Source organism: Anopheles coluzzii, chromosome X (genome assembly GCF_943734685.1).
Source record: "Anopheles coluzzii chromosome X, AcolN3, whole genome shotgun sequence".
Lineage (NCBI taxonomy): Eukaryota > Metazoa > Arthropoda > Insecta > Diptera > Culicidae > Anopheles > Anopheles coluzzii.
The window spans coordinates 5,147,397-5,168,864 of NC_064669.1; the positions used below are offsets into that span (position 1 = coordinate 5,147,397).

At 47.3% G+C, this 21,468-nt stretch overlaps 1 protein-coding gene across 11 annotated transcripts in view; it reads right to left on the reverse strand.

The window, feature by feature from the left end:
* Positions 1 to 6,862: 6,862 nt before the first annotated feature.
* Positions 6,863 to 21,468, reverse strand: part of LOC120950342 (uncharacterized) — a 134,555-nt gene continuing 119,949 nt past the window's right edge. For all 11 annotated transcript variants that reach the window (XM_040369034.2, XM_040368431.2, XM_040368868.2 and 8 more), the window contains 8 exons: positions 19,305 to 19,664; positions 12,662 to 12,870; positions 12,244 to 12,555; positions 10,741 to 11,323; positions 10,201 to 10,665; positions 8,675 to 8,922; positions 8,437 to 8,601; positions 6,863 to 8,336 (listed from right to left, as the gene is read on the reverse strand). In XM_040369034.2, coding sequence (XP_040224968.2) covers positions 8,082 to 8,336; positions 8,437 to 8,601; positions 8,675 to 8,922; positions 10,201 to 10,665; positions 10,741 to 11,323; positions 12,244 to 12,555; positions 12,662 to 12,870; positions 19,305 to 19,664 — 2,597 coding nt within the window. In that variant the 3' untranslated portion in view covers positions 6,863 to 8,081. The remainder of the gene's footprint in view (positions 8,337 to 8,436; positions 8,602 to 8,674; positions 8,923 to 10,200; positions 10,666 to 10,740; positions 11,324 to 12,243; positions 12,556 to 12,661; positions 12,871 to 19,304; positions 19,665 to 21,468) is intronic.

Genomic DNA, 21,468 nt, shown 5'->3' on the forward strand with positions numbered 1-21,468 from the left:
TTCTTCAGAAATTTTGCGAAATGACGCTAGGTCCTAAGTTCACCGTTAATCGGCTTTAGCGTGGTTTACTTTTTATGAGCTGGGAAGGACCTAAGTCTGAGGACCACAGATTGGATTTCCCGATCTAATAATCAACATCACTCTTGAATGACTCATGCGGAATGCAGATCTCTTACGGACGATTTTAATCCATATGCTCAATTTCTAGGCATCATAACACATTGGTCGCGATGCAGCTAGAATTTGATTCGATTCGATAGGATTTGATGTCTAGGGTACGGCTCGATTGGGAAGCAGTATATCTGTGTCCAGAAACGGATATGCATTGTTGAGGTGAATCGACCTTACTCCCAGTAGAGATCTAGAGATCTTCGAGTGTAGCATTCGTAGGATGTAACATGCCGTGGGATGAATTCCAGACATCCTCACGGTTCAGAATGGTGCTCCATTACAATGTCTTTGATCCGTGAGTATGCTTTCGCCACGCAGTCATGGATTGGGTTAGTTTGAAGAATTGGAAAACGACCCGGTAATGTCGGACTGACGGACGGACTGACCTGGTGGGCAGTCCAAAATTATCCATCCACATTATACATTATTCCACAACATCTTAATTTTGATGCGATAAAGACTCTTCCATGATTTATTACTTGATTGGAAATTGGAAATTCCTATTGGAAATAACCAGAAAGGACGTCAGAAAAAAGGAGTTTAAAGGATGATCTTAATTTGTTAGAAAATTTGATTCCAAGGATCTAATCCGAAGCAGCTAGCTGGTAGAGCCTGGTTACTGGTCAACAGTCAAAGAACATGTCCAAATGTAACCGGATTAAATCTTCCTTACATCTTTTTGGCTTTTGCTGACATTGAATACCATATTCAAAAAACCGTTAGATCCTCTAGAATATCTGTCACACATTCCGTGACCCTCAACTCCAAAGTGTGCTAAGACAAAGACCAATGCAAAGCTCTCGATAACGTCACTATTTGTTCGACGCATTCGAGGCCATACTCGAAGCCAATCTCGTTCAGAATTGAGGTTCAAAATAGGCAGCAATCCATTGGCATTACACTAGGAGAAGGCACTGGGATTTTTCTCGTAATTTTGCTTCGTTTGCGTAACAGCTTCCTTGTTGGAGCTCAAAAAAGTGAACCATGCTGAACCAAGTTATTGTCAATTATGTTCAATTAAACAGTTTTCATACCGCCTGTGTGTAATTACCGGTACGCTCTGAAGTGCCTGGGAAGCTTTGCTTGATTACCAGGAACCTGGTTAACCAGGAATGCAAGTAGCTGAGCATTGAGGCAGGAATTTCACCTTCGCTCGAAATTTAGTTGGAAAGCAAGATTATTAACATAGCATTTGGTAGCAAAGGGAGAAGACTATTAACATGCGGCAGGACTTTAACCTTTCCATTGACGAGGATCAAGCTTCACTCTGGGTGTGTGCGTCCGTGCGTGCGTGTGTGTGAATATTTCAAAGATGGAAGGCACCATTAGCACTGCCCCCCATGGTGGCGCTATTGCAATTGATGTAAATGAAACCATCCTGGCGGAGCTTCAATCAAAATTATTCCATTGTATTAATATCCATTCCAGGAACGCGCCACGTCCGTGCCGGGCTCCCTACTGCCCCGCGAAACGAATATGCGTGTTGCACACGTATCACAGCGCACACATCAGAAGAAGCAAAAAAAAATAAAAAAAATGGCTCCACGCCCAGCATACCGCAACGAGTTTCTTGTTCTGACATTAATTTCCATTTGTGTTCCGGCCTGTGGTAGGCTGCCCATTTTCCATCCTGCATCCTTTATCCATTATCGTGCGTCTCTTTTTTTTTTTTGTTCTGTGGCCCTTATTCCTCTCGCGGGTTGCCGTTTTGCCCGGGTCAGCCTCGGGTCAGGCAGCTCCGTATGCAGCGGTCGTAAATTAGTGTGCGCTGAAAGCTCGCGTTACGCAGCTCTCTAACGCTCGCCGCTTCACGCTCGACGGGAGCGGCAGAAGGGCCTCCGGTGTGCGATGGCTGCACGCTGGCGCGATCTAAAAACGGCCGGCGCTCGGGTTCGCGACCAGTGGAGTCGAATTAAGCATAAAACCCGTGCGGCGAATCGTAAATACTAATCTCGCTTACGCCCATTTGCTCGTCCTTTATTCCTTTTTCCTGTTTTTTTTTTCTTTTTTTTTTGCTTCAACCCCTTTCTCTTCCCAGGCATGCAGCAGACAGGCTGTGCGTGCGGCGGGAAGCATGGTTCGCACAAAAAAGCGCACACATATGCGGGTCGTCGCCGCCCACCTTTTCAACCCGGAACGCCATTTTCAACAGGTGCGTACAATGTACCGGAGCGTGGAAAGGGTAGTGGGGGTGGTCGGTGGTGGTGCAATATATCTGGCACGATAGCGCAAGCATGGTCTGGTAATATGTTTTAACGGCAACGGCAATGACTTTCCCAAAACCCTCCACGGTGGGATGGTGTGGGAGAAGTTTTAAATCATTTTCCACCGGCCACCGTGCGAGCCTGCACCTCGCTTGCGAACAGCTTGCCATCGTGGCAAACCCCCCGCTCCTCTCTACCCCTTCTTCCATTGCATGTCCTGCAGTCCCTGGGTGCTAATTACCTGGCTGCGTGTGAGAAAACAATAGATTTAATTAAACTCAATAATCGCCAACTAATTGGAATCCACATGTGTGGGTGGGTCGGGGAAAACTCGGGCGAAATCCTTTCGCCCTATCCCGCCCTATGTATCGCGCAGCCTCGCTCTGGCGTGCGGTGTTTTATTTGCGTGCCCGCAAACGCAGTATCTCACCAAGCGTTGAACAAAAAAAGAAAAAAAAAAAGAAGCCCCGAGCTCGTCCACTTCGAGAGTCGGCCTAGTTATTATGGCTCGGGTACAGGCGGAGCGCGCTGCAGTTAGCCTACCTTGCAGGCGCACACGTACACGAAACGGCGATGCGATGATGATTTATTTTCATCGGCACAGTGGGACAATTGTGTGGATGCGCGTGGACATATGAGTTTTTTGAAGAATTTAATTTTCATATTTGTTTTTCAAAATAACCCGTTGACCATGAACAATACAAAAATTAACAAAATTATTCGATTGCATACTTGTCAGGCGCTTAGCATTTTCTAGCTACTGAGGGCGCTACAGTGAAGAAGGACAAAGGTACTGTAAACTGAGTAGTATGTAGATGGAAAAGGGAATGGACATTCTTTTCCGAAGCTAAACAGTCTGCTCTCAAGATACGCAAGTCTTCGCTTGCGTGGATAAACAGCGGTTTCAAAATTACAATAAAAATGTTCAAATTTGACATCTAAAATACCTTCAAACCACAAATTTAATGGATATTAAATGAATATAAAAGACAAAAAAAAGATAACTTTACCGTTATCCCAGGCGTCACAAAGGACTGGAAAATTACTTAAGCTTGAAGCACTGGAAAATCATATAACCATAGAAAAAAAGAAAGTTCCATAGCTTCACTGGTTTGCTCAACAGATGGCGTATTATAACTCATCATTATATTGCTGTCCTTTTCATGCATTGTCTTTAGCATCTACTTTTACCTAAATCATGGCCTAAAATAGTATTGGATGTTTTCGAGCAAATTGTTTGAAATTACGGTCTGAGACACATGGATATCAACACTATCGACAATTAATTCAATCGCTCCTCCTCGCGTGGTTCTCTACTGTTGATCCAGTCTACCATCACTCAGCCAACAGATGGTGCCACCACCAAGCATTGGTGTTTTTAGAATTGTTCCAGTTTCGTTTAGGCTGAGTTATGTAGACTAGTGATGGGTAAAGTTGGCAAAAATCCGGAGTCGCATCCGATAAATTCGGTATCGACTCCGGAAGGTAGGTCCGCCCTGCATTATCCGGAGTCGTTCGGAATCGTTCGGAGTCGTCCGGAGTTGTTCGGACTCGTCCGGAGCCGTCCGGAGTCGTCCGGAGTCAGAGTCGGAGGAAATGCCTGATCACAAGCTCATTAAACCACATGACCCCTTTTCACTCCGACCACTCCGATTCCGCTCGACTCCGAGGACTCTAAACGACTCCGGACGACTCCGACTCCGAAGACTCAAAACGACTCCGGACTAACATTAGTCAGAGTCGGATCGGAATCGTGGGTGCGCTCCAGAGATAAACAATTATGATTATTAACAATTAACAAATAAACAATTCGTGTATTATACCTATATATACCAGCAACACTCGTCGCATTTGACACAACTGCCGTCGATCCTGGTTTTGTGCCTTTTTTCTAAAAGCCTTGATGGCCAAATGTTCTACATGACGATACCCTCCTTTACACCCACTTTGGCTTATATTTCAGCTAACTGAGTAACGTTATGGCCGCTTTACAAGTTTATTCTGAGGACCTGTCCCCACCATTGATTGAGTAATTTTCATATTTATTACTTATTTTGTATGGATTTTAGACGGGCTCGGTGCCGATAAATCGTGACATGTGAGAAACGGTCAGGTCAATAAATCGTGCCTTACTCGTGCCGCCACAGATTAAGCTTAAACGACTGTAAATCTAATACGATTGCTCAAATCTCACTTGCTTCAGTTCTGTTAATTTTCATTAGAGTTTAGTATTTAAACAATCGTATCGCCGTTCTAGTTGTAGCGAAGCATAATTTCAATGCAAAACCAGAAAACAGTACAGAGGGAAAGAGACAGCTCTCAAAGCGAGGAAAGCTCCACTGTGAGGACTATCGCACCAACAGATGGCTCCACCAGCCATTTTTTTTTTCCTATTTTTAGAATGCATCAGTCGTTTACCGTCTGCTAAACGAAGTCTTTTAAGATTACTTTTTGGGTTGAGAGCCTTGTAATGAGAGCTCTGTAATGATAGATGAATTTCAGAGAAAGCATTTGTTGAAGCAGGATGTGTTTAAGTATTTATGCATATTTACGTTTGTATTCATTTTGCAGTGCGACCAAAGCCTAGCATAAGTAGATAGGAAAAGAGAAAAAGAAACACTTAACGAAATGTTCTTTGAAATTAATGCTTTTAATTACATTTGTTTTCGGTCCATCATCCCGAAATGTCCATCACTTGTCCCACCGTGCGTGCGTAGTACAACTGTACAACCCCCGGTCGCTCTCCACGCGTGTGTTTGATATGTTTTATCCGATTGTGATCATTGCGCTCCAAACCCCAGTCCCCCCCCCCCCCCCCAGCCAGATGTAGGCAGAGTCATCGACGGGCGAATTGGTTTTTTTGGGGTAAATTGGGAAATTGATTTGTGGTGCACGCGAGCATAAAGTAAGCAAACAAGTGACTAAAATTTATTGCCGAAATGTGTTGAGCCTGAAATTGGGACGACAAAAAAAGTCTTTGCAGCGTGAGTGAAATTTTGAAACAACCAGCTCAACCAACACGGCTGAGAGTCAGCCGTCAGTGGAGGGCCAGCCGACGAGACAAAGCAGCTACTAAGACGAGCCTAAGTGTGCTGGGGGATTGCGATTGGTGATTGGTGAAAGATATCCAGCTATCCAGTGGCGGACTGTTGGGGCTGCCGTTGTTGTAGCTTTTCTTTCTTTTCAATTTACGCTATCATGCATATTACAACACGACGTGCTGCCTTTGCTTGGGTTTTTTTTTTGTTGTTGCTCTACTAGCGTAACAAAAAACAACACACAGAGAGAGAGAGAGAGGATGCTGCGGTAGGCGTACGCATACCACGGTCACGGGAAATTCGCCGTCTTGCATAATTAACTATAGTTCCAGTTGGCTTGTAAGCTCCGGTAGTGGTCCCGGCCAGGCCCCGCGTCAGTATGCAGAGGATGTTGCTTTTGCTCCTTTTTTCTTCTCTCTCTCTCTCTTTCTCTCTCTTTTCTGTCGTGTTTGGTACACACCACGGAGTCTACTTACCGGTGAGCGGAAGTCGAGCCGATGTGTGGGCCCTGACGCGGTGCAAGCACACCCTCGGCACCGTGCGTGCATTCACTTAACCTTTATTAAAGCCGGCTCGGCGTGCGGAACGAATCGATTGTTGTTGCTTGCGGATGTGTGAAAGGGGCACGTAAGAGCAGGCAGAGGGTGAAGAGATAACTGTCTTCTTTTTTTTTTCTATGCTAGAAAAAACTTTTAGGTTAAGAAAGGACGAGGCGTGTTCTTTTTTTGTGTGTGTCGCTTTTCCCACTTCCCAAGATGTCGGTCGCACGGGGAGAAAAGATAGCTCCCTTTCTTTTCACAATTTGCCTCACACACACACACACACACACACACACACACACACACGCACTCAGAGACGGTCATAGATCTGCAACTCTTTCCTTTTGTTTGGCGGCGAAGAGGCCTTCCCTGTCGGCAAAAAGGGGCACGAAACGTTTTGTGATAAGCTGTGATGCTGATGACAGTTCGCCCGAGTGGTGGTGGTGGTGGTGGTAGCAAATTATTTTCGCATTTCCTCCCTGACACTACCCTTCCGTAGCTTTGCTTCGCATAAATATGTGTGTCTGTGTCGTTGAATTTCGTTTTTCGCGCTTTCATTTATCATGCGAGCGTCACCGTGGGTAGTGTTGGGAGATTCGGGATTCGGAAGATTCGCGAATTCAATCCGTAGAAAGATTCGATCGGATCGGATCCCGTTTGTAGGATTTGAATCCCTGAAAGAGTCCTTTGCGATTGGGATTCTGATTGGGATTGGGACTGCGATTCGATTGGGATTCTGCTTGCGATTCTGATTGCGAGCAGCTTAATCGTTTCGAGCCGCCGTTTTCCCACCCGCAAACGAAAGTGACACTTTCGGGGAAGCTTCCCCTACTATCCAGCCCTTGCTCACCCAACCATCCTTTTAAACCGCCCCGGAAATAAGTAAAAAAAAAAAACCCGTTCGCGCACGTTCAAAGTACAAACATCATATGATCTTTATTTCGAGTGTTTTCTTCTTCTTCTACTTCGTTCTCTCATCTTCACACACGCACACTTGAAATATCCAGTAATCTAGGGATATTCACAGGAAATGTGTGTGTGTTTGGATGTGCTTTTTTTTTGCTTGCCTGTTTTCCCAATAGTGGATTTTTGTTCTATTATTCTTCCGTTTTTTTTCTGTTTTCTGTCCTTTTGTTTTTGCGCATTTGGCTACACTAACAACATTTAAAATACTCCAACGATCAAAGATGGATGGGCAGGAACCGGAGTGGGGATTGTGGGCAACCACCGTGGCAATGAAGGGCGGGAAGGGAGAATTGGAAAGATGCTTAACAATGGATAGGTCTCTAAACTCCGCTCGCCGAGTCATTCCAAACTCGCTGCAGCGCTACTAAAGGACCGTTGAGTGTGAAGGGAACCACAGAGCAGTGTGTGTGTGTGTAGGAAATGGAAAGGGATAAAGGGAAGGGAGGGAACGGGATAGTTAAAATTACCAGCTCTGTGATTACATTTGATTACACGCACACACAGAGTCATCTCTGCGTGAGTGGAGGAGACACACGATAATGTCGCTAATTAGATCATTCGTTTTCTTTTCCCTTTTTGTTTACTAACTCTATCCCGCTCCTGCCTGCTTTTACTAGGTTGCATTGGCTAAACGTTGACGGCGAAGAAGATCCGTTTTTATCTCCACTCGCTTTCTCTCTCTCTCTCTCTCTCTCTCTCTCTCTCTCTCTCTCTCTCTCTCTCTCTCCTCGATTTTGCATCTCGTATTGTGTGTAAAAGTCTCTTTAAGTCGCTCGTACTCGTGTTTGGGTCATTTGTTGAGCCGCTGATTGCTCCACCTTCGCTTTCCTTCCACAATCGTCGCTCCCCTTCTCTCGCTTTCAGCTCGTTCTTTGGAAATGGAAGCGTTACAAATGGCTCCTGGGCAGTACACGGAATGAATTATCATCTCACACCAACAACAACAACAAACAACAACAGCCACAAACACAAAACTCGGTTGTTCTTTCCCTTTCCTTTCTTTCTCTTGGCTGCCCTTCCCTATGACACACGCTAAAATCACCTGTTACGTAACCGCTATAGCCGTTACCCGGCGTTAGGTGTTACGTTACGAAATAGTAAAAACCGGGGCCACTACTACCACTACCTGGCATCGCGCCGTGGAAACCATCGCGCACACACACTTACTGGCTCACCGTAGGCGGCGCGTTGCCTTCGCCACCCTTTTCAGGTTCGGCTCCGTTCGGCTGCATCGTCGGCGTCGCGTCGGCCGCACCATCCCGAACCTCCTCCGATTCTTCGGGCGTTGGCTCGAGCGTCCCGCCAGCCGCACCACCGCCGGACGGTCGCATCAGCGTGATAAAGATGGACCCGCGCACGATGCGCATCAGCTCGATGACCTGCGCCGTCGGCAGCGATTCGACCGACTCCTCGTTGACCTGCCGTTTTGAGGGGTGGGGGTGGGGGAGGGGGGTTTGCAGTGTTAGGTTCTTGTTCGGTGTTTTGCTTCACTACCACTACCACTACGCAACCACTTACCATGATCAGTATGTCGCCCACGCGCAGCCGACCGTCCCGTGCTGCCACGCTGTCCCGGTAGATGGCGCTGATGACGGTGCGCACCGTACCGTTGCTGGCCGGTTCCTGCTGCAGGCTGAAGCCGAGCCGACTGTTCCATCCCTTGTTAAGCTCGACGGTGAAAATCTTGGGGGTTGGGGGGGGGGGGAAGATGTTAGTATAGGGTGGGGGAGGTTCCTTGTGGGTGTGTCGGCGTTACCTGATTCCCTTCACTGTCCGTCCCGCAGCTCGCGTTCAGATCGAACAGTTCGCGCTCCGTGGTCGGGGTGGCGGTGCTGAGCGTTGTCCCCGCCGTCGCTGCCAGGCTCGAGTCGTCCGCGTCGGGCGTTGCCAGCGCGTCGTCCTGCTGGTCGGGCGTACCGCCGTCCGCGGGGTTCGAGGGTGCTTCCCGCTCCCCTTCCTCGCCCAGCAGTGTTGCTCCCTTCCACTTCATTAGACTTTTCTTGCCTGGCGGTGGTCACAGGGGCGCGAGAGGAAGAGAGCGAGAGAGAGAGAGAGAGAGAGAGAGAGAGAGGAAGGGAGGAAGAGAGGGAGGGAGAGAGAGAGAATAGAAGAAAAAGGAAAAAGAAGAAAGAAAAGGGAAAGAGAAGAAAGAGAAAACGAGGAGGAGACAGAAATAGAAGAAAGCGAGAGAGCGATAAAGAGAGATAGAGAAAATAAGAAGGTGAATAGAGCAAGAGAAGAGCCAAAGCGATAGAAAATAGAAAGAGAAGAAAGAGAGAAGAATGAAAAGAGAAGGAAGCGAGAATGCAAGAAGAAAGAAAGAGAGAGAGAGAGGTAACAATAGAAAAGACAATAAGAAGAGCGATGGAGACAAAACACAGATAAGAGAAGTAGATATATAGAGATCAAGTAATATATACAGAGAGAGCAAGGCAGCACGTGAGAGAGAGAAAGAGAGAGAAAGCGAGAGAGAGAGAGAGAAAGAGAGAGAAAGAAAGAGAAAGAGAGAGAGAGAGAGATATTATGTAAATTTCATTTGTGACAGATAAGCATGTTTTGGTCTTAAACAGTAACGCTACGCTTTTGAAAATGTAACGCATGTCAACCATCTCATCTTCAGAAGATATTTTTCCACTTTGTATAACATTTTAAACACTTTCAGATTATACAGGATCTGGAACAAATACTATGACCTCCTTCTAAATTCAGATCTAGAATATGTGTCAGGTAAGACTGGAACAGAGAAGTAGGATGCCAAACAGGGTTATAAACCACCAAAACCAGTGTTTTTATATAGTTGATGTGCTTGATACCAGTGGCATCAAGCTTAATTTTGAGGAAAATTGGGAACTGTCAGAACTCAACAGACTTTGGAGCCCAACAATTGAGGCAAGAATCAATCATAACTTCAAGGTCTTAGGTAAGGATATCCAGGATGATATGTTTTTCTCAGACACAACTGCCAAAACTGTGATCGAGATTTGAGCAAGACTTCTCTAGGTATTATTAAGGGAACTATGATTGAGTTAACAAACGGAGGCTTTGGAGGAGAAGCTAGAATGATGGACCTACAAGCATATAGGTAAAGAAACTATGTTGGAATCGATTATTGGTAGCTATACCTCAGACTGATACTCTCTACAGAGTCATATGCCTAAGTAAGACAAGGGACCTAAGGGGACTGGGTAACTAAAACAAGCCTTGATTTGAACCTGAACATGTACCCGTCAAGCAGGAACCAGAATCTAAAACTGGGGATTGCTATTGACTTGCTCTGCTTACCTCCACGTTCGACCGCATCGACCAGCTCGGCGGCACCGACCCGGGACGGCACGTTCACGGACGAGTAGAGGGGCGATTTGTGCGCAAAGTGCTGCACGTAGATCGCCTCCGTCTGGTCGCTGTCCTGCAGATCCTGCTCGGTTTTGCACGCCACCAGGAAGGTTTCGCACGGCAGCGAGACGAAGTTGGGCCCGTCCGGATCGGGCCCGGCGAGCCCGGGCGTGCCCGGCCCGGCCAGCCCGTACCGTAGCGGCGCGTCCAGCGCGGCCCGGTCGAGCTGGTTCAGCTGCTGTACGGTGGCGCCCCCACCGCCCAGCTGGAACCGGGCGCCCGCCTCAAGATCTAGGAATGTGGGGCGCGGTCTTGGTCCCTGTTCGCCACCCTGCTGCTGCTGCTGCTCTTCGCTGGCGACGATGGCATCGATCTCCTCGTCCCGGTAGTACGCTTCATCCAGATTGTCTAGAGCTGTTTCGGGGTGAGGTAATCAAGGGGAAAGTAGTGAGCTAGAAGCGCAGACACACCGATCTCGCACGGGACTACCTTGGCTAACGATGGTGGACGCGTTGGAGCAACTGTCGGAGTAATTGAACGTGTCGTTGGAATGGTGGTGGTGCTGCTGCTGGAAACCGTGGTTGTCGAAGCCGACGCCATGCTGGTGCACACCGACGCGCCGCAAGCGTCTCGGCGAGGTGGTAGTGCTGCTGGACGCGACGGACGAGCCGGAGCCAGTCGTGCCGGCCGCCGCCCGATGATACCGGCTGGCGGCCAGATCGTTCAGCAGATTGCGCGCCTCCGGGCGCAGGATGAGCCGGGTCCGGGCCCCCCGGACGCTCGCGTCCGACGGCGAATGGGCGGAGAGGGGCGTCTGGGCCTGGTCGCGGTACAGCCGCAGCCGGACGACGTCCGCCGCCTGGCGCAGAAATATCACAGCCTCCTCGTGCGTCATCGACGAGACGGGGACGTCGTTCACCGCGACGATCTTGTCGCCAGGGCGGATCCGCCCATCGCTCAGGGCGGGCTCGCGCACGAGCGCCCGCACGTAGTGGCCGAGCACGGAGTCGTCCTCCTTGCGCAGCGTGAACCCGAGCGAGCCCTGCTGCTTCGTCATGACAATCTCAAACTCCTTGGGAAAGAGAAGGCAGGAGAGTGGGAAGATGTAAGGATGGTTCATTCAGAGGGCGTGTTGAGTCTTTAGATCATTGTCTGAATACCTCTAGAAAGAGTTTAGCAGCTTATGCATAACACAGGTAGAAGGGAGTTCCTTTTGTCGAGTGAAGAGTTCAAATGAGCTCTCTCGAACTCTCGAAAGAGTAATTAGACTCACGAATGATTTGGTTCACTTGTTTATATTAGCAGAGGAGAGGTAAATCACTCATCCACAGTTAACTGTCCAAAGAGTTTGAAGTCTCTTGAATTTATGTAATTAACTCCACGTGAGTTACTCGTGATAGCAAAGAGTTAAATCACGAATATTGATAGAACTCGCGAAAGAGGGATTTACCTACCGAATGGTTTACTCTCAAAACAGTTATCGTCAATAGTTGAGTACTCTATAAGAGATTTACTATTAGCCGAGGAGACGTGAAACCACTCAACCACAATTAAAGCTCCAAAGAGTTATTGGACTCGTGCTATTATTCAATCCAGTGTGAGTCTCCTATCGAAGAGTTGATCGAAAGAGTTAAATTCACTGCGAGTGAGGTACTTCCTGGCGGGGAGTGTTCAATCAAGCTTGAACACTCGAAAGATTTGTTTGACTCACAAATGATGTAATTTAGGACAAGTGAGTTACTAGTTGATGTGCAGGGTATAAACACTCTTTGAACTATAACTCTCGAAAGAGTTATTAACTCACTATGAGAGATGTTACTATTCTACTAGAGCGTAGAGTAGCTTCACTCATCGAGTTGCAACTCTCGGAAGAATGCAAACTCTCGATGCGAGTTGAGACTCTCGATCATTCAATCAAAAGATTTAACTCATTTTCACTCAGTGTGTACAGATAGGAAAATAAAGCGAAAGGGATAGCATGGAAACACTTACCCCACTGAAGCTGGTTTGGATCGGATCGAGCGGTGGCAGGAAGCCGGCAACCTGCTGGTTCCAACTGGCACCCGTTGGAGGGAAGAAATGCTGCAACTGCTGCTGCTGCTGCTGCTGGGGATATGGAATGCCGGCTGGTGGCAGTGGTGACTGCGGTACCGAACCCGAGCCGTGCTCGTACGACGGTGCGTTGCGTAGCGGCGGCCGGGGCGGTTCCGTCGGCGGCGACAGCTTGCGGTACTGCTCGTCCTTCGGTCGGCAAACGGTGAGCGTGACGACGTTCGTCGCCTTGCGCAACTCTTCCAGGGCATGCTGCGAGTGGGTTTGAGGGGGGGAAAAAACGGACAAACGGAAAAACGGAGATTGTCATAAAAACTTCTGCAACAATTGACCCTCTCCCCTCAAGCAAGATGCTTACGTAGTTGGTGAGACCGGTCAGCGGTACACCGTTCGCTTCGAGCAGGATGTCGCCGGGCTGGAGCATCCCCGTCGCCCATGCCGCCTGGTGCGGGAACAGCCGCTTGATCCGGATCAGGCCCGGGTACGGTGCGGACGAGTCGGAACCGCCCGACACGGAAAATCCGAGTCCGCGGCTACCCTTGGCCACCTGGACGAAGAAGATTGAATCTGGGGAGGAAGAAGAGGAGGAAGACGAAAAAAAAAAACGTCAAAAATATGTTAAATCCAGGAAGTGGGAGTCATTTCGCCTCCCACCAGCTCAACCTTTTCGAGCGGGAAAAACGCACACACACACAAAGGGACACTCATTACGTTCTTCCTTCTGCGTATCTACAAAGGGAGATCAGAGCGCGAGACAATGTGTGTGTGTGTGTGTGTGTGCGCGTTGTTAAAATTCTTTGAACTCCACTCCAGCTCCAGCAACTGCGCCACGGTGCCGGCGCCATTACACGCCTTTTGTTATCGCTCGCCCAGACGCATACGGTGCTGTCAGGCTAAAGCGAATCACTTAACGTCACTTAGGATGCGAACGGTTATTACCCCGCGCCGTCTGCACGCAACGCGCGATGGCTACGAGGACCGTTAAAAAACGATATGGCTATCCGCACACACGGATGCTGCAGGAACAGTATTTCTGCTAGAGCCATAAAAGAGCACCAATTGTTGTAGCTTTGTGTGTGTGTGCGTGTGTGTGCACATACATCCTTCAGCTCTTGGGTACTATTCTTCCAGCGGCTGTCAGCGTGGAGTGGAAGGCGTAATAATAACTGCCATAACTCCGACCAGACATTCCTGGATTCCCTCTTTGTAGTCTTAATTTGCACTCATGCGGGCGGGATTTTACAGTGTGTGTCGAATAAGTATGCGTGTAGCTGTGTACCGCACGCTAGCAATAAGGGAATTGAGAGCATTTTAGGCATGGGATATTATAACGTGACTGTCCAATGTGACAGATGTTCATTCAATATGTACTATTTCACAATACAAATTGAGCTACAATTCCTACGATGACCTTCGGAATCTGTTCCTGTCTTCGAACAGAAACTCTATCGGTTCCAAGACCAGAAACAGGTGCAAGTTTGGTTCTGGATTCGCAACAGATCCAGGTGTAGTTTCAAGAAAGGATACTATGGGGAACTGTTTGAAGACCAGAATGGATTCAATATCAATTCCAGGAGCAGTTCCATGACTGGTATGGGTTCATTATTCGTTCCAGGACCGGTATGGGTTTAATATCAGTTCCATGACTGGTATGGATTAAGTATCCGTTCTAGACCCGGTATCGGATCAACATCAGTTCCATGACTCGTATGGGTTCAGTATCAGTTCCAAAAGCGGTATGGTTACAATATCAGTTCCAGGATCGGTATGTCTTCAATATCAGTTCCAGGATCGGTATGGGTGGAGTATCTGTTCCAGGACCGTTATGGGTACAATATCAGTTCCAGGGCCGGTACCGGATCAATATCAGTTCCAGGGCCGGTATCGGATCAATATCAGTTCCATGACTGGTATGGGTTCAATATCAGTTCCAGGACCGGTATCGGATCAATATCAGTTCCATGACTGGTATGGGTTCAATATCAGTTCCAGGACCGGTATCGGATCAATATCAGTTCCAGGATCGGTATGGGTTCAGTATCCGTTCCAGGATCAGAATGTGTTCAATATCAGTTCCAGGACCGGTATCGGATCAATATTAGTTCCATGACTGATATGGGTTCAATGTCAGTTCCAGGATCGGTATGGGTTCAGTATCCGTTCCAGGACCGATATGGGTTCAATATCAGTTCCAGGACCGGTATCGGATCAATATCAGTTCCATGACTGGTATGGGTTCAATATCAATTCCAGGACCGGTATCGGATCAATATCAGTTCCAGGATCGGTATGGGTTCAGTATCCGTTCCAGGATCAGAATGTGTTCAATATCAGTTCCAGGACCGGTATCGGATCAATATTAGTTCCATGACTGATATGGGTTCAATGTCAGTTCCAGGATCGGTATGGGTTCAGTATCCGTTCCAGGACCGATATGGGTTCAATATCAGTTCCAGGACCGGTATCGGATCAATATCAGTTCCATGACTGGTATGGGTTCAATATCAGTTCCAGGACCGGTATCGGATCAATATCAGTTCCAGGATCGGTATGGGTTCAGTATCCGTTCCAGGATCAGAATGTGTTCAATATCAGTTCCAGGACCGGTATCGGATCAATATTAGTTCCATGACTGATATGGGTTCAATGTCAGTTCCAGGATCGGTATGGGTTCAGTATCCGTTCCAGGACCGATATGGGTTCAATATCAGTTCCAGGACCGGTATCGGATCAATATCAGTTCCATGACTGGTATGGGTTCAATATCAGTTCCAGGACCGGTATCGGATCAACATCAGTTCCAGGATCGGTATCGGATCAATATCAGTTCTATGACTGGTATGGGTTCAATATCAGTTCCAGTACCGGTATCGGAACAATATCAGTTCCAGGACCGGTATCGGATCAACATCAGTTCCAGGATCGGTATCGCATCAATATCAGTTCTATGACTGGTATGGGCTCAATATCAGTTCCAGGACCGGTATAGGAACAATATCAGTTCCAGGATCGGTATCGGATCAATATCAGTTCCATGACTGGTATGGGTTTAATATCAGTTCCAGGACCGGTATCGGAACAATATCAGTTCCAGGATCGGTATCGGATCAATACCAGTTCCATGACTGGTATGGGTTCGTGATCAGTTCCAGGACCGATATCGGATCAATATCAGTTTTAGGATCGGTATCGGATCAATATTAGTTCCATGACCGGTATGGGTTCAATATCAGTTCCAGGACCGGTATTTGGTCAATTTTAGTTCCATGACTGGTATGGATTAAGTATCCGTTCCAGGATCGATGTAGGTTCAATATCAGTTCCAGGACCGGTATAGGATCAATATCAGTTCCATAACTGGTATGGGTTCAATATCAGTTCCAGGACCGATATCGGACCAATACCAGTTCCAGGATCGGTACGGGTTGAGTATCCGTTCCAGGACCGGTATGGGTACAATATCAGTTCCAGGGCCGGTATCGGATCAATATCAGTTCTAGGACTGGTATGGGTTCGTGATCAGTTCCAGTATCGGTAATATTGATTGATTGATTCCAGGACCGGTACGGGATAAGTATTCACTTCAAGCACCGGTATGGTTTTACTCTCAGTACCAAGACCGTTACGGGGTTCGGTGTCGACTACAGGTCAATTTAGTGGAGCTTTGTAAGTTCCCGATTGAGTTTGGTAGACGTTACGTTTCCCGTAACCATCAGAGTAAAACGAAGATCTTTGAAATTTGTTTGCGTAGCCATGTAAACGTGCCAAATGAACTATTAAACCAAAACAAAAATGAAATAGAATGGTTAATCAAGAGGTACAACAAGTTCTGGTCTCCGTCAGGCAGCCTTAACAGCTTGTATCAGACTGTGACATTGAGGCTACCAATCGTGACATGATGAAAAAAAACAACTGTTGGCCTCTGTTTTGACATTCATAAGAAGTTTAATCTAATATTTGCTTTACAATACTTTGCATTTGCAAACCACATCTTTATGAACTTTGAGGATATTTTCAGTTTGATTAATATCGGTACATTGAGGAGTCACCAACATCAGCTTCGGTGTTGTTGTTCGATTATTTCAGCTTTTTTTTATATTGAGATCTCTATCTCGCTAGAATATGGGAAACTGTTGATGACCAAATGTCTTTGCTTCAGAGCCTCAAATGTTCGTCCAAGATACAAAAACACATGTTTTGTGATCTTTTCATCACTCTCTTTTCAAAACGCTGGCATTTGTAGTACGGCCGTTAATAGGTTCGAACTATTTCACTGCTTTGTACAGCACTAAACCAACACTTGCAGCACTCACCGTGCCGCCCCACAACACAAGATCACGCGGCTTATCACACATTAGTCTGCCATATTTGATGATTTTGTTTTGTGGAAAGTTTCCAAATGGGGTTCGCGCCCCGCCCAACCTCCCCATCAAGCGCAGCCTAATGTACTCTGCACTGTGAAAACTGAACCACCACATTACACGCGGCTGGGGACTGCTGTGGGTGAGTCAGATTCCGGAGACTAAGTATGGTGTTTGAAATTGTACAAAAGCACACACACACACACACACATACACACGAGCCCTTTTGTCGTTGATTTGGCTTGCCTGTGCAGCCACACAATCGTATTAATTTCTTCTGCCTGTGGGTGGCCCGATTGGTCGTCAACCACACACACACACAGCAGTTGGACACGAACGAGTTGCAGCTTGCGTACTACTACCGGAACGCTGCGCTCTTGAGACTTGGTCGCTCTTTGAAGGTGGGGGGGGGGGGGGGGGGGAGGGCAAAAACTTTCAACCCCGGCGTGTGAACCTTTATAACCCCGACGAAGGAAGACAGAGCCGACACAGTCGCCGGTGACGGAAATGAAAAATGATTGGCCACGTCTCGGCAGGATGGTTTCGAGTGAAGGTTTCGAAACCGGACGTGCCATTGCCGGGATTTTGCCGGACAACGGCCGTGGAAGATTCCAGTTTTCCAGGGTTTTCGAGAAGACGAGATGGGGGGGTTTTTTTTTGTTGGAAAGCAAGAATTGAGTTCCCTTTTTGGCCGGAAAAGCGTTGCCTATTTCCTGGCGATAGTGCATTGCATATTGCGTGCAGCATCGGACGAAGAATTCGATTTCCGGTGGTGAACGGAACGGCCGGTCAAGGGATGGTAGTGAATGTTCCGGACACAAGGTGTACCGTCGTATCGTCGTCCGCCTCCCAGCGGTGTCGTTGCTTAAAATTTGTGCCATGCTGGCAGAGAGGATACTTCAACTCAAAAAAGAAGAAGTGGAAAAACGTAATATACAAGTTCTTGCACAAATTGAAAACACCTGTCACCAGAAGCAAAAACGAAACTAATGTCTACAACAAGAACAAAAAAAGGAAGGGTTACTGCTGCATCACTTGGTCCGGCGGCACCACTGCCGAAAAAGCGCAGCACTCTGCACCATGCCCGAAATAAAAGTGCTCATAAAACATGAGCACCTTTGAGTGCTCCCACGCGCTCCCTCGCGCTGTAGTACTGCGTCCTTCCGGCACCTAATGTACATACGCGGCAAGGGTGGACCACAGCAGAGCGTGTGTGTATATATATATATATCCATTAGTGGGACATCACTTGGCAGTGGGAGTCGTTTGTGTGTGTGAGAGTGTATGGGACGGTAACTTGCTAATGGGTCGTGTGCAGGAGGAGTTGAAGTAACGAGTTGCTCCACTGTTGCACCGGGAGCGCTTTTGGTTACCATCACCTCCAATGGAAATACCGGTAAACACGCTTCCCCAAACACATACACACACACACAAGTGCACTCATTTAGAGGTTGTTAATGGTGCTTGGCTGTGTTTCATTGCCAACTTCCCAGACGCCACAAAACCCCCGAAAATCACTTGTTGACACGCTCACAATCTTCCCGGTCTTTCCCGCGCTTCGCCTGCGTCCTCCAAAAGCATCAGCAAGATGTTGGCGTTTGCCTCGTGGCATTGTATAAAACCAAGTGTGTAATTTAACCGGCTGCTTCGTGTACGTGTGCGTTTTGCGAGGCGTGTAAACATAAATCACGCTCGCAAAAAAAAACAAAATGGCGCTGGAGGGGTAGACTCCTGTAGACATCTGCATGCTTCAGTGCTCTGTTTTTTGCTCCCACGTCCCCGGGCTGCCGTGGACGCGAAGGCGTATTTTATTTATCTGACGGATTGTAACTGCTTATAGGAATGGAATAAATTGGATTGGTTTGAATTACACATGCAACACACACACAGAAAGGGAGCGAGAGAGTCGAGTCGCCGGCCGACACGGAAGATATGAAAATTGTCCCGAGAACAAACAAAAAACCCAAAACCCAAAAAATATGCAAACCAGCGCCCGGGAAAGCGTTCTCACGTCTTCGTTCGGAGCAGCGGCGCGTCATCGTGCGATGCCACCGGCTGGTTTGTGAATCTCATTTTCTTCTGGACGAAATTGATGCTCCGTGGTGTGTGTGTCTTGGAGGGAAAATGGAAAATAAAAATCAAAACCAACAACACAGACCAGCGGACGGACGCGCAGATTGCTATCCGGGTTTGTGCAGCCGAAACTGTGCACACAGTGTGTGTGTGTGTGTTCTTCTCTTTTTTGTGAGATATGCGGCAAGATATAACCTAGCCCCGGGTTTAGATATGGTAAGGCTTGCTGCCTATCTTCAGCCGGCAAAAAAAACAAAAGCCTGACAAGCGGGAACAGAGACACACGGTAGAAAACAACCAGAACCTCAATTTCAATTCCAAATGTCTTCCTTTAGCGAGAACGTTTTCGTTTCGCGCTTGCTGCCCACTTTCTTTCGCTGCACACCAACCCTATCCCGGGGGCACTCAGAATCAATCCATTTTACGGCGTGTGTGTGTGCGTACGTATGTGTTTTGCTTGTTCACTGTTTTGTCAATTCAATCCGCGCAAGCACTTCCAGCGACTTTCTCGAGGGTTTTGATCGTAAGAACATTCGCTGAAATGACACTCAACGGCGGCGCGTTTACCTTTGGTAATAAAACTGTACGGTCCCACCACGACCTGGTTGCCGCCGGTCCAGTAGGTTGGTTGGTAGGGCTGCTGTTGCTGCTGCTGCTGCGTGCCATCGCCCGGCTGTTGCTGAACGGGCCCGGCCGTGCCGAGACAGTCGGCGGCCGTGCTGGCGGTCAGTAGCTCGATGTACTGCGTTTCGTGCATCAGCAGCAGGGGCGGGGGCAGCTCGTCCTCGGGCGACCGCTCGCTGCCGTACCCCTGATCGCAACCGGCATCGATGGCCGTACGGTGCAGCGGCAGCTTCAGCTGCAGGTTGTGTAGTGCACCGGGCGGCTGTTGCTGCGGCGGCGGAGGATGCTGAGTACCGGAAGCTTCTGAAAGGGATGAAGAATGGCAGGAAGAGGAATAAAAACGGTTAGAGCACTACAGTGATGGTGGGGTTTAGTTTGGTCAGAAAAAAAAAGAAATGTTGAAGATTGAAGTTGAACCATCAAAATAAATAGCGCTTTAGCAGCTCGACTCTCTTTCGAGAAGAGAGGTCGAACCGGCAATGCTGTAAACAGTTTGTTTTGTCATATATTTCCATTACAAGATGCCCTGAGCTGAAGTCACTCTGGTTCTTTTGCAAGGCGGCTTAAATTTTGCATTGATTTAAGTGGTCTGTCATCAACTGGAATCTTCCGAAGTGAACCAACTTCGTCTGGAGTGCTCCCAAGATGTCTAGAATGATCTGGAATAGTCCTGACGACTTCTCAAACCATTGAAAGATAGCCTGAGTTGTCTACAGTCATTCTGAGTCATGTCCAAGGTGATTCGAAATGCATAAATTGAAGTCGTCCGTCGTCAATTGGAATCTTCCGAAGTGAACCAACTTCGTCTCGAGTGCTCCCAACATGTCTAGAATGATCTGGAATAGTCCTGACGACTTCTCAAACCATTGAAAGATATCCTGAGTTGTCTACAGTCATTCTGAGTCATGTCCAAGGTGATTTGAAATGCATAAATTGAAGTCGTCCGTCGTCAATTGGAATCTTCCGAAGTGAACCAACTTCGTCTCGAGTGCTCCCAACATGTCTAGAATGATCTGGAATAGTCCTGACGACTTCTCAAACCATTGAAAGATATCCTGAGTTGTCTACAGTCATTCTGAGTCATGTCCAAGGTGATTTGAAATGCATAAATTGAAGTCGTCCGACGTCATTTGGAATCTTCCGAAGTGAACCAACTTCGTCTGGAGTGCTCCCAAGATGTCAAGAATGATCTCAAATAGTCCTGACGACTTCCCGAATCATTGAAAGATATATCGTGAGTTGTCTGGAGTCGTTCTGAATCTTGTCCCAGGCGATTCGATTTGGCATAAATTAAAGTCGTCCATCGTTATCTGGAATAGTGCTGCCGACTGCAAGAATTATTAAAAGATGTCTTTAGATGTCTGAAGTCGTTCTGAAACATATGCTAGATGTTTCGTTCATGCATTAATTTAAGTCAGCCTTCGTCAAACGGTATTATTGATGTTCTTAAAGTTTAGAGAGGCTTTGGCTCCAATGGAGTTCTTTCGCCTAAAGTCTACCGGTATCATCCGGAATGAGCTAACGCCGTCTGGAGTTCTGCCTAGTTGTCTAGAGTTATCTGGAAGTGCATTGTGCTGACGACTGCAGCTGTAGTGATCCTAAACAAAGCTGTACATGCTTTGTGATTCTTTGCAGAAGATTCGTTTGTGACAAAAATGTTTGAAGAAACAGTTGCATAATGACTTGAGTCTGAAGGTTTCAAGATTCACGAACCTTTTGAGATATATAACGCGTTTGATAGTTGGGCATCTTTGAAGCCTTAACAATATGTATACTGATGCATGAATCATTAAATATTTCAAAATCTGCAGTTTTGCGAATCTTCAAAAATTTGAACTTTACGAACTATACTTATGACCGATGTGTCGACTCCTACAAGACCAAAACACTGTTCGAATGCCATCAGTATTGGCTGAAGTTCAGGATAATTGGACAAGATTCTTTTCAGATTCAAACTAAAAGTTAGAGCTTACTGCATCTATTAATCCGATATTTAGATTCATTTAAATCATTCAATGTATTGAATATATGATCCTTGCCTGAATCTCAATCCCAAAAGCACATAGATAGAGTTAATAAGCTCTTTTGCTTCAGAGTTGCAGATCTC